At 28.3% G+C, this 12796-nt stretch overlaps 2 protein-coding genes across 8 annotated transcripts in view; both read right to left on the minus strand.

Moving 5' to 3' along the window:
• Positions 1-1067: 1067 nt before the first annotated feature.
• LOC145313633 (glycine receptor subunit beta-type 4-like) lies at positions 1068-6705 on the minus strand. 2 transcript variants are annotated; one of them, XM_080153128.1, is made up of 4 exons: positions 5699-6705; positions 2846-2940; positions 2380-2439; positions 1068-2144 (listed from the first exon to the last, which is right to left on the minus strand). In XM_080153128.1, exons 1-4 carry the CDS (start codon positions 5717-5719, stop codon positions 2063-2065), a joined length of 258 nt encoding a protein of 85 aa, XP_080009254.1. In that variant the 5' UTR covers positions 5720-6705; the 3' UTR covers positions 1068-2062. The 2 variants fall into 2 exon arrangements, with proteins under 2 accessions (XP_080009254.1, XP_080009255.1); XM_080153129.1 differs by having other exon boundaries at positions 5717-6703.
• Positions 6706-8731: 2026 nt separating this feature from the next.
• The window catches only part of LOC145313632 (glutamate-gated chloride channel-like), a 46718-nt gene continuing 42653 nt past the window's right edge, over positions 8732-12796 (minus strand). For all 6 annotated transcript variants that reach the window (XM_080153125.1, XM_080153122.1, XM_080153124.1 and 3 more), the window contains exons 15-17: positions 10510-10604; positions 10044-10103; positions 8732-9808 (exon numbers count right to left, since the gene is read on the minus strand). In XM_080153125.1, the coding sequence (XP_080009251.1) occupies positions 9727-9808; positions 10044-10103; positions 10510-10604 (237 nt within the window). In that variant the 3' untranslated portion in view covers positions 8732-9726. The remainder of the gene's footprint in view (positions 9809-10043; positions 10104-10509; positions 10605-12796) is intronic.

The following is a 12796-nucleotide window of genomic DNA, read 5'->3' on the forward strand; positions in this document are numbered from 1 at the left end:
TACTGTTTACCGAAGAGGGGGGCAAGTAGGGGCACAGAAGTTTAACTGCCAGTTTTTGCCGGTTTTGGTGCTGGAGGCGCCGATTTTTTTTAACTGAGCATAATATCTTAATAAGTTGTAACTATAAGCAGTAAAAAAAGATATTTTTTAGGTCTTTTCAAAGGGCAGTTTTGAAATCCCGTTATTTCATAAAAAAAATTTAAATGCCTAGAGAATGGCTTGGAAGATGAATTCAGGTGTTCTGCATATTTCAATTTAAACACATAAGGCCAAAGATATAATATCCCAAAAATCTTTTGTCAAAGTCTACTCTACACCTAGCGCTGGTGATTTCTATTTTCACAGGTATAAAATGCATGATTTTAGAAAACTGACTGGCGCTAGGTGTAGAGTAGACTTTGACAAAAGATTTTTGGGATAATATATCTTTGCCCTTATGTGTTTAAATTGAAATATGCAGAAGAGCTTAAAACCTGCACATTGCTGAGATATTGTTAAAACCGCCGTGCTACCGTTATCTGTTGATATTTTACATGCCTGGCGCTAGGTCGCCAGTAGAGATAGAGAGCTGAAATTTTGTACATGTATTTCTAGGCTCCTGAAGTAACTTTTTAGGTTAGCAGAAGACTAAAATTCGAAAAAGTGTATTTTCATGAAAAGATCTAATATACACTATTGTTATTATAACATGTTAACCTTGTTGTAGAAATCGGAGTATTTTGTTTTTTTTTAAGTAAACAAGAGGTATTTTTAATGAAATTGTTACCTTTTTGAAATAAAAAAAAGACTACTGTTATTTGCATACATTAAGGCAATAGAACGTCTGAAAATTATTTTCTGATACTGAAGCTAAAAGATTTAAAATCCAATAAAAATGACCAAGATATATTTTATAAAGATAGACATACATTCATCTTATAACGGGGTAAAGGGGTGACTATCCTTCCCCCCAGAAAAAAAAATGAATTTGCCCTCCAAAATTTTTAGTTTTTACCCCCCCCCCCTCTCCCTCTCAAATTAAAAGCTTGGACGTCCTTGGTTTCAGTTATAATATCCAAAACGTTTAGATATAGATAAATTCTTTATTTTTCTAATAATTAACAATTAAGTACAGAAACATCGAATTTTAGTAATAGGAATAAACATTGCTGTATGTATCAATTTTAATTACAACAAATTACTATTTTATCTTTAACAAATATTATTCAAACTTTAGGCAAGATTCAAAACAAAAAACTCTGAAGATGTATTCTGAAAAAAATTTGCATTGTTAGATGGATTATGAGCAAAATATCAATATACTTATTTAATTAAAACTTTAATAATTATTACTATTAGACAAGAGAATTCTTAATTAATTCACAATAATTCCTTTCATAAATGAAGAGAAAATTATCAATAATTTAATATAAGGGTTGAAAAAATATGCTTAATAAGTATTTTATTCCTCTAATTTGGATTAGGTAAAAGTAAACCTAGTTTTTTTCAAATTCCTAATATTTTTATATTTTACAAATAAAACATTAAAATACCTAATAATTTAACAATTGATGTCTATTATATTATTTAATCAATAATTAGACACTCTATAGAGAGCAAAGTTAAGAATTTGATTTTCTATTTCTATTTAATTTAGACTTATGTTGCATATTTATATTTGATTTATGGTGCATTCTAACTTTATATTTAGTATTTAGAAAACTTATTCAATTATTTATTCATCATCAAATTAAAATGAAAATTAGTTTTTAAATGATCATTATCATTAAAATTAGGAGATTAAATGAATATAAAAAGAAAAATAGTACCTTTAGAATAAGGTAAATTAATATTTTGTTTTATATTAATTTTAATATAAAAAAGGATAAATGTTTAAAGCACCGGATTTCATTCATAAAATAAAAAGTCCACTGATTTAAATAAGTTGAAAAGTTAAAAGAAAAATCAAAGTCAAAGCACTTTTTCTAAAATAGTGTTCTTTTTAGTTTCTGACTAAATATTGCATCTTTACCACACTACCAATGATAAATAATTTAGGATAAAAACAAGTACTAAATTATATTTAATGCCTCTCATGTTGTCTTGTAAGATAATATCCCCAGTACATACAGTTGAACAGGGCAAAACTGGAAGGAAACAAAACTCTGAAACACAAATTAAATTAATTAGATCATCAGAAGAGTGTAAGATACTGAACCTTTTCTAATTTCAAATTTGAACAGCAATTATCAATGTCTAACTTATAAAAATTTAATTCTAATTGCAGTTGACCAAACATATGTATACAAGTCACTATTTTTGGAAAATATTTGTAAAATTTTACCAAGAAAATGTTTACATGTCCTTTCCCTTAGATAAGAAATGTGTGAAATATTTAACCTGGAAAAGACATCTATCTTCTTTGCTTGAAACTGGAAATTTCTGGCCCAGTCTCTCAACCTGGCAAATTTATTATTTTATTTATTTCAAAAACAAAAAGAAAACAAAGTTTAGTTAAACCTTACAGTCTATCAAAATAATTTTCAATCATAATAAAATCGGTTAAATATGATGAAATAAAAATTTTGACAAAATTTTGCCTGATATTTTAAGGATGCAAATTTTGAATTAAAGGAAATTTAAAAAAAATTTATTTTGTTATATTTTTATTCTAGTAAATTGAAAATAATTTTATTTAGTTGAAATTTTTCTTTAAGAGTTCTTTTGTAATATGATATTATCCTTTTTTTCGACTTGGATAAACTTATAATAGCTAACCTACTTTTCATTTATATAAACATGAACCATTGGTAATTTAAAACCAAATGTTCTAATAATTGATGGTGTATGATACTATAACATTTGCCTGTGGTGTATTCTCTTAGATTTAACTTGACCAGCCGGAACAATGGAGCCTGGTGGGATCAAATGAGCTCCTTCAATACGGCGTAATAGAGGATCCTGCGAAAAATAAACTAATTAAATATGAAAATGCATGATAATGTGCAAAAAGGAGTACTGAGTAGTTATGTTAAAGAAAAAAATGTTATATAAATAATTTAGACTTTAAATAAAGTAAATTTCTGACAAATTGCATAGAAACAAGGATGACAACATCCATAAAAGCGAAGCACTGAAACGGTAGGACAAACGGACATTAACACTTGTATATTGTCTAAACTGAATAATCAGAATATAAAAGTATAAGAGTCGAAGCAAAATTGTAAGTAAATCTGTTGAAAAACTGCTTGATAAAGGATAATGTTTATGGACATAATTATATTTTTAGGGCTTTATTATAGAGTTGCTTCGCTTATAATATTGTTCTTTGTTGTCCCAGGAATCAATATACAAAAAATCAGATCAAACGGATAATTAGATCACATAAAAATTTGTTGTTGAAAAAGTAGAAAAATCAACATGTTTCAAATAGACGTACGGACATTCTGGTAATGATTATAGAGTTGCTACGCTTTCTAAATCGTACCTAACTACTACTGAAATCATCATGCAAAGTTTGAAATCGATAGGATAATTCTAACATGCTTAAATTAACGAATAAAAGCTATCTATCTCGGACGGACGGACGGACGTACCGACAGACCGACCCTAATTATAGAAAAGCTTCGCCTTTAAAAAGGAAGAACGGCAGAAGACTTTATTAGAATTAAATTAGTTAGAAAATCCTTTATACAAACAGTAGATATTTGTTCGTTGCATTTATGTTATATAGTTTCAAAGTTCCAGAAAATACCAAGTCCTGGTTCAAGGATAACTAACTTTAAGATCGACCTAGTTTTATATTTGTTCAAATCTTTACATTATTCTCTACGTGAAGAATAATTAATAATTTTAACTGTATCTTTCTTCTTTACTCTTTCAGAATTTGTTATAATAAGTTAGATATGTTTATTTTTATGTAGTTTTGACTTAAGAATAGCCTTTATAATCGTGCCTGTCCTCCTGTACAGCTAAACTGGCCAGATATGTATCACAAGTTTATAAAGTTAGTTTTCTGTCAGTTCCTTATCACTTCACTTTACTTAACATCCCCTAGCTTTTTTACTTCACTCTTAATTCCTCTTTAGTAATCTTTCAACATATAATCATTTATGAAAAAAGGAAAACTGAGACAAGTCTTATTGCCGAGATATGATTTTCAAATGATTATAATAAATACTTTTTTGTCTGTATATTAAATAGCGCGTTTTGAATATTATTGAATATTAACCGATAACCGGATATTTTGTGATAGGATTTTAGTAAACTCTTCCTTGTCCCTGCTCTATCCAGTGTGCGCGGCGGAGTATTTTTCTTTCTGTCTTTTCTGACACTTATGTTTTAAAATTTATTTTGTTTCTTTATCTTCTTTTTTTTCGTTCTTTCCCTCTTTGTCTTAATGTATACCCTTACGTTTAGATTATCTTCTGTTTTACTTGAATCATATTCTTTAAATTTTTTTACATTAAATAATTGGAATCTGAAATCCTTTGAAGGATTATAAGCTTCTTTATTTATTGCTAAACAGCATAACATTTATATGATTTTCAGACCTCATATAAATTCTAAATATATTCTTTGATTTTGTGTTTATGGAGTACCAAAGAATCCTTTAGTAAACATTTATATAAATTGGCAGATATTTGTGCTTAATTCATTTAACTGGCCATCAGGGATTATTATGTTTAGTGACGGAATTGTTGTTTTAGTTTGTTTCTTCCACAAATTTGTTCAGTTCTTAATTTTTATATTCAAAGAAATTTTCTTATCTAATTTACATATTTGCGCATTTTTTCCCATTTATTTTTGAGTCTATATTGTGGGAACATTTAATGAGGTGGAATGCATTTAGTAAACAACCACGAACCATTCTCAACCATTCTATAAACCTTTAGAAACCTTCCTCTACACACCAGAAACCAAAAATTTGGTTCAAATTGAATTACGAGGCTTAATGGATTTATAGTATAACATATACAGGGACATGTATTCTAGTCAAAGAAAGAAAGGTGATTGGGAACAAAAAAAAATGGTTTCTACTGATTTCGAAGCTTCGCTCCTATGCACTAGGAGCATCTCCACATAAGGTGGGTGGAATGTAAAAGCCACCAATTATTTATTTTTTGTCTCAGATCCTGGTAATTGAGGGGAGGGGTGATTACGTTACCTCCTGCCAAATAGCATAAAACCTGAATTTGACCTATATTATGAACAGCTGTTAATTGTTGAATTATCGGTTTATATAGATAGATATAATGTTTTATACTTGATTTCTGACATTTTATTATTTCCATTTCTACTAAATCCCAACTTATAAATCACAAGGACAATATAAATTAATATTCTTTTCAATAACCATTTCAAAATCTTAAAGTTAAAAACAATATTTTTAAAGAATAGGTTTTACAATACTGTTTTAAAAGAGAGGAAAAAAGTAAGATTTGATTTTTAAATTTATTTGAAATTTATTTCATGTTTTTGAGTTAAAACTAAAAAAAAATTAAAAAACGAATTTTACAAAGCTTGTTCTTACACACTTTTGTTAAATTGCATGTCGTACTAAAAAAAGACTTAAATTAACAAGAACTAAACATTTAAGAGAAGCGTAAATTAATAATATTTTTTAAAAACTAATCGTTCATTACATGCTTAAGTAAAGGGAAAGTTTTGGAAATAATGAAAGATGGACAGACAAACCGTAGAGTTAGAGTAGCTTTACCTTTTTTGAAAATCCTACCATTGAGGCATTTGTATTTTCTTCAATCCTCTCAGCATTAAAACCAGAAAATTCTAAAGCTTTTTCTTTCAACTCTTTCTGCTTGGCCGCTCTCTGGGCATCAGATCTAGACACACACACAATATTATTGTACGTACAGTCATTTGTAACAGGTTGTTTATATTGTATGTAGATTAAAACTTTACATAGATTTACTTGCAAAAAATATAGTTTATGATGGTTTATAAAAGGTACTTTCAGCTTTCATAAGACGTTTTTTTTATATTTGTAAAACTCGATACTTGTTTATTACCGAAATCACCTGATCTACCCCTATATTTATGACCCCTTTTGTAAAACTTTCCACTGCATAAAACGAGAAAAAAACTTTTTTCTCGCTTATTTTCTATCTCAAAAGTCGGCACTTTTTTGGCATCCCCATTCTTGATTGAATGCATTTTCAATGCATGATTACTTGGTATGATTCTACCCTCTTTTTTCTTACAAACTTGTATTTTTTTACTTATTGGTCAGATTTATTTTAAAATTTTATCTAATCTATTCCAAATTGATAAAATATTTTAAAAGCAACTATCACTATAAAACTATCACTAAAACTACTTTAACTAACACTATAATCATAACAATAAAACAACAAACTACCAAAAGAGCCATATACTTTAAGATTTTACTTTTTTCCTTAGTTTGATTTCTTTGCTGAAAAATTCTTTTTCAAAATATTTGTTTTTGAATATTCTCACTCTCATTTTCATCCTTTACTCTCTGTTCTCTCTCTTTTATCTGTTCTTAATCTCCTGTTGAAACTAACATTCCTTTCTTTTTATATGTAAATCAAGGAGAATAAAATTAACTCAAACTAGAAAGAAATTCTTTGTAAAATAGAACTCTATTTTCAAATTTATAAAAAGTAAAATCTCAAATAATGTTTTAGAAATAGAATATAAAATGCATTCTTAATAATAAACAAGATTAGTTTTTATGAAACCTGATGCCTTTTTCATCTGAACAAAAAAGAATACTGTCCTTCGTGTAAAGACTTACAAAAATAACTTATCAGCAAATTTAGCAAATTTAACCCCTCCCCCCCAAAAAAAAAGCTTGGACGCCCCTGCTGAGTTTGGTTATGTTAAAAAAGTTTTCTTTAAAAAAATCAGTTTAATATCTTTAAATATCAGCTCAGAACTCATATTTTTTGTGTTTTGGGGGGTCTTTTGCTCCACAAGCCCCTCAAAGGAAAGTACCAAAATGAAATGTGTAATCATTACTGAGTTCAGTTTTATTTTAAAAATTTTCTTTAAAAATTTGGGGGTAAATTTTGGGAAGGTAAACAAAATTTGCCCCGGCCAACAGGTTTCAGGAGGGGTAATTACCCCCCCCCCAAGAAAATTTTACCCCCCCCCCAAAAAAAAAGCTTGGACGCCCCTGCTGAGTTTGGTTATGTTAAAAAAGTTTTCTTTAAAAAAATCAGTTTGATATCTTTAAATATCAGCTCAGAACTCATATTTTTTGTGTTTTGGGGGGTCTTTTGCTCCACAAGCCCCTCAAAAGAAAGTACCAAAATAAAATGTGTAATCATTACTGAGTTCAGTTTTATTTTAAAAATTTTCTTTTAAAAAATTAGGTTGATATCTTTAAAAATAAGCTTAGAACTCATATTTTTTGTGTTTTGGGGGTCTTTTGCTCCACTAGCACCTGGAAGGAAAGTCCCAAAATGAAATCTGTATAGGTTGCCGAGTTTGGTTATGTGAAAAAAGTTTTCTCAAAAAAATTAGGTTGATATCTTTAAAAATAAGTCCAGAACTCACATTTTTAGTTTTTGGGGGTCTTTTGCCAAACAAGCCCCTAGAAGGAAAGTCCCAAAATTAAATGTGTAATAATTACTTAGTTCAGTTTTATTTAAAAAGCTTTCTTTCTCTGTGTTGATATCTCTTTTACTTCTTGAGATAACTACTGTTTACCGAAGAGGGGGGCAAGTAGGGGCACAGAAGTTTAACTGCCAGTTTTTGCCGGTTTTGGTGCTGGAGGCGCCGATTTTTTTTAACTGAGCATAATATCTTAATAAGTTGTAACTATAAGCAGTAAAAAAAGATATTTTTTAGGTCTTTTCAAAGGGCAGTTTTGAAATCCCGTTATTTCATAAAAAAAATTTAAATGCCTAGAGAATGGCTTGGAAGATGAATTCAGGTGTTCTGCATATTTCAATTTAAACACATAAGGCCAAAGATATAATATCCCAAAAATCTTTTGTCAAAGTCTACTCTACACCTAGCGCTGGTGATTTCTATTTTCACAGGTATAAAATGCATGATTTTAGAAAACTGACTGGCGCTAGGTGTAGAGTAGACTTTGACAAAAGATTTTTGGGATAATATATCTTTGCCCTTATGTGTTTAAATTGAAATATGCAGAAGAGCTTAAAACCTGCACATTGCTGAGATATTGTTAAAACCGCCGTGCTACCGTTATCTGTTGATATTTTACATGCCTGGCGCTAGGTCGCCAGTAGAGATAGAGAGCTGAAATTTTGTACATGTATTTCTAGGCTCCTGAAGTAACTTTTTAGGTTAGCAGAAGACTAAAATTCGAAAAAGTGTATTTTCATGAAAAGATCTAATATACACTATTGTTATTATAACATGTTAACCTTGTTGTAGAAATCGGAGTATTTTGTTTTTTTTTAAGTAAACAAGAGGTATTTTTAATGAAATTGTTACCTTTTTGAAATAAAAAAAAGACTACTGTTATTTGCATACATTAAGGCAATAGAACGTCTGAAAATTATTTTCTGATACTGAAGCTAAAAGATTTAAAATCCAATAAAAATGACCAAGATATATTTTATAAAGATAGACATACATTCATCTTATAACGGGGTAAAGGGGTGACTATCCTTCCCCCCAGAAAAAAAAATGAATTTGCCCTCCAAAATTTTTAGTTTTTACCCCCCCCCCCTCTCCCTCTCAAATTAAAAGCTTGGACGTCCTTGGTTTCAGTTATAATATCCAAAACGTTTAGATATAGATAAATTCTTTATTTTTCTAATAATTAACAATTAAGTACAGAAACATCGAATTTTAGTAATAGGAATAAACATTGCTGTATGTATCAATTTTAATTACAACAAATTACTATTTTATCTTTAACAAATATTATTCAAACTTTAGGCAAGATTCAAAACAAAAAACTCTGAAGATGTATTCTGAAAAAAATTTGCATTGTTAGATGGATTATGAGCAAAATATCAATATACTTATTTAATTAAAACTTTAATAATTATTACTATTAGACAAGAGAATTCTTAATTAATTCACAATAATTCCTTTCATAAATGAAGAGAAAATTATCAATAATTTAATATAAGGGTTGAAAAAATATGCTTAATAAGTATTTTATTCCTCTAATTTGGATTAGGTAAAAGTAAACCTAGTTTTTTTCAAATTCCTAATATTTTTATATTTTACAAATAAAACATTAAAATACCTAATAATTTAACAATTGATGTCTATTATATTATTTAATCAATAATTAGACACTCTATAGAGAGCAAAGTTAAGAATTTGATTTTCTATTTCTATTTAATTTAGACTTATGTTGCATATTTATATTTGATTTATGGTGCATTCTAACTTTATATTTAGTATTTAGAAAACTTATTCAATTATTTATTCATCATCAAATTAAAATGAAAATTAGTTTTTAAATGATCATTATCATTAAAATTAGGAGATTAAATGAATATAAAAAGAAAAATAGTACCTTTAGAATAAGGTAAATTAATATTTTGTTTTATATTAATTTTAATATAAAAAAGGATAAATGTTTAAAGCACCGGATTTCATTCATAAAATAAAAAGTCCACTGATTTAAATAAGTTGAAAAGTTAAAAGAAAAATCAAAGTCAAAGCACTTTTTCTAAAATAGTGTTCTTTTTAGTTTCTGACTAAATATTGCATCTTTACCACACTACCAATGATAAATAATTTAGGATAAAAACAAGTACTAAATTATATTTAATGCCTCTCATGTTGTCTTGTAAGATAATATCCCCAGTACATACAGTTGAACAGGGCAAAACTGGAAGGAAACAAAACTCTGAAACACAAATTAAATTAATTAGATCATCAGAAGAGTGTAAGATACTGAACCTTTTCTAATTTCAAATTTGAACAGCAATTATCAATGTCTAACTTATAAAAATTTAATTCTAATTGCAGTTGACCAAACATATGTATACAAGTCACTATTTTTGGAAAATATTTGTAAAATTTTACCAAGAAAATGTTTACATGTCCTTTCCCTTAGATAAGAAATGTGTGAAATATTTAACCTGGAAAAGACATCTATCTTCTTTGCTTGAAACTGGAAATTTCTGGCCCAGTCTCTCAACCTGGCAAATTTATTATTTTATTTATTTCAAAAACAAAAAGAAAACAAAGTTTAGTTAAACCTTACAGTCTATCAAAATAATTTTCAATCATAATAAAATCGGTTAAATATGATGAAATAAAAATTTTGACAAAATTTTGCCTGATATTTTAAGGATGCAAATTTTGAATTAAAGGAAATTTAAAAAAAATTTATTTTGTTATATTTTTATTCTAGTAAATTGAAAATAATTTTATTTAGTTGAAATTTTTCTTTAAGAGTTCTTTTGTAATATGATATTATCCTTTTTTTCGACTTGGATAAACTTATAATAGCTAACCTACTTTTCATTTATATAAACATGAACCATTGGTAATTTAAAACCAAATGTTCTAATAATTGATGGTGTATGATACTATAACATTTGCCTGTGGTGTATTCTCTTAGATTTAACTTGACCAGCCGGAACAATGGAGCCTGGTGGGATCAAATGAGCTCCTTCAATACGGCGTAATAGAGGATCCTGCGAAAAATAAACTAATTAAATATGAAAATGCATGATAATGTGCAAAAAGGAGTACTGAGTAGTTATGTTAAAGAAAAAAATGTTATATAAATAATTTAGACTTTAAATAAAGTAAATTTCTGACAAATTGCATAGAAACAAGGATGACAACATCCATAAAAGCGAAGCACTGAAACGGTAGGACAAACGGACATTAACACTTGTATATTGTCTAAACTGAATAATCAGAATATAAAAGTATAAGAGTCGAAGCAAAATTGTAAGTAAATCTGTTGAAAAACTGCTTGATAAAGGATAATGTTTATGGACATAATTATATTTTTAGGGCTTTATTATAGAGTTGCTTCGCTTATAATATTGTTCTTTGTTGTCCCAGGAATCAATATACAAAAAATCAGATCAAACGGATAATTAGATCACATAAAAATTTGTTGTTGAAAAAGTAGAAAAATCAACATGTTTCAAATAGACGTACGGACATTCTGGTAATGATTATAGAGTTGCTACGCTTTCTAAATCGTACCTAACTACTACTGAAATCATCATGCAAAGTTTGAAATCGATAGGATAATTCTAACATGCTTAAATTAACGAATAAAAGCTATCTATCTCGGACGGACGGACGGACGTACCGACAGACCGACCCTAATTATAGAAAAGCTTCGCCTTTAAAAAGGAAGAACGGCAGAAGACTTTATTAGAATTAAATTAGTTAGAAAATCCTTTATACAAACAGTAGATATTTGTTCGTTGCATTTATGTTATATAGTTTCAAAGTTCCAGAAAATACCAAGTCCTGGTTCAAGGATAACTAACTTTAAGATCGACCTAGTTTTATATTTGTTCAAATCTTTACATTATTCTCTACGTGAAGAATAATTAATAATTTTAACTGTATCTTTCTTCTTTACTCTTTCAGAATTTGTTATAATAAGTTAGATATGTTTATTTTTATGTAGTTTTGACTTAAGAATAGCCTTTATAATCGTGCCTGTCCTCCTGTACAGCTAAACTGGCCAGATATGTATCACAAGTTTATAAAGTTAGTTTTCTGTCAGTTCCTTATCACTTCACTTTACTTAACATCCCCTAGCTTTTTTACTTCACTCTTAATTCCTCTTTAGTAATCTTTCAACATATAATCATTTATGAAAAAAGGAAAACTGAGACAAGTCTTATTGCCGAGATATGATTTTCAAATGATTATAATAAATACTTTTTTGTCTGTATATTAAATAGCGCGTTTTGAATATTATTGAATATTAACCGATAACCGGATATTTTGTGATAGGATTTTAGTAAACTCTTCCTTGTCCCTGCTCTATCCAGTGTGCGCGGCGGAGTATTTTTCTTTCTGTCTTTTCTGACACTTATGTTTTAAAATTTATTTTGTTTCTTTATCTTCTTTTTTTTCGTTCTTTCCCTCTTTGTCTTAATGTATACCCTTACGTTTAGATTATCTTCTGTTTTACTTGAATCATATTCTTTAAATTTTTTTACATTAAATAATTGGAATCTGAAATCCTTTGAAGGATTATAAGCTTCTTTATTTATTGCTAAACAGCATAACATTTATATGATTTTCAGACCTCATATAAATTCTAAATATATTCTTTGATTTTGTGTTTATGGAGTACCAAAGAATCCTTTAGTAAACATTTATATAAATTGGCAGATATTTGTGCTTAATTCATTTAACTGGCCATCAGGGATTATTATGTTTAGTGACGGAATTGTTGTTTTAGTTTGTTTCTTCCACAAATTTGTTCAGTTCTTAATTTTTATATTCAAAGAAATTTTCTTATCTAATTTACATATTTGCGCATTTTTTCCCATTTATTTTTGAGTCTATATTGTGGGAACATTTAATGAGGTGGAATGCATTTAGTAAACAACCACGAACCATTCTCAACCATTCTATAAACCTTTAGAAACCTTCCTCTACACACCAGAAACCAAAAATTTGGTTCAAATTGAATTACGAGGCTTAATGGATTTATAGTATAACATATACAGGGACATGTATTCTAGTCAAAGAAAGAAAGGTGATTGGGAACAAAAAAAAATGGTTTCTACTGATTTCGAAGCTTCGCTCCTATGCACTAGGAGCATCTCCACATAAGGTGGGTGGAATGTAAAAGCCACCAATTATTTATTTTTTGTCTCAGATCCTGGTAATTGAGGGGAGG

This window comes from Acartia tonsa, chromosome 3, assembly GCF_053477335.1.
Source record: "Acartia tonsa isolate MP-2025a chromosome 3, ASM5347733v1, whole genome shotgun sequence".
NCBI lineage: Eukaryota > Metazoa > Arthropoda > Copepoda > Calanoida > Acartiidae > Acartia > Acartia tonsa.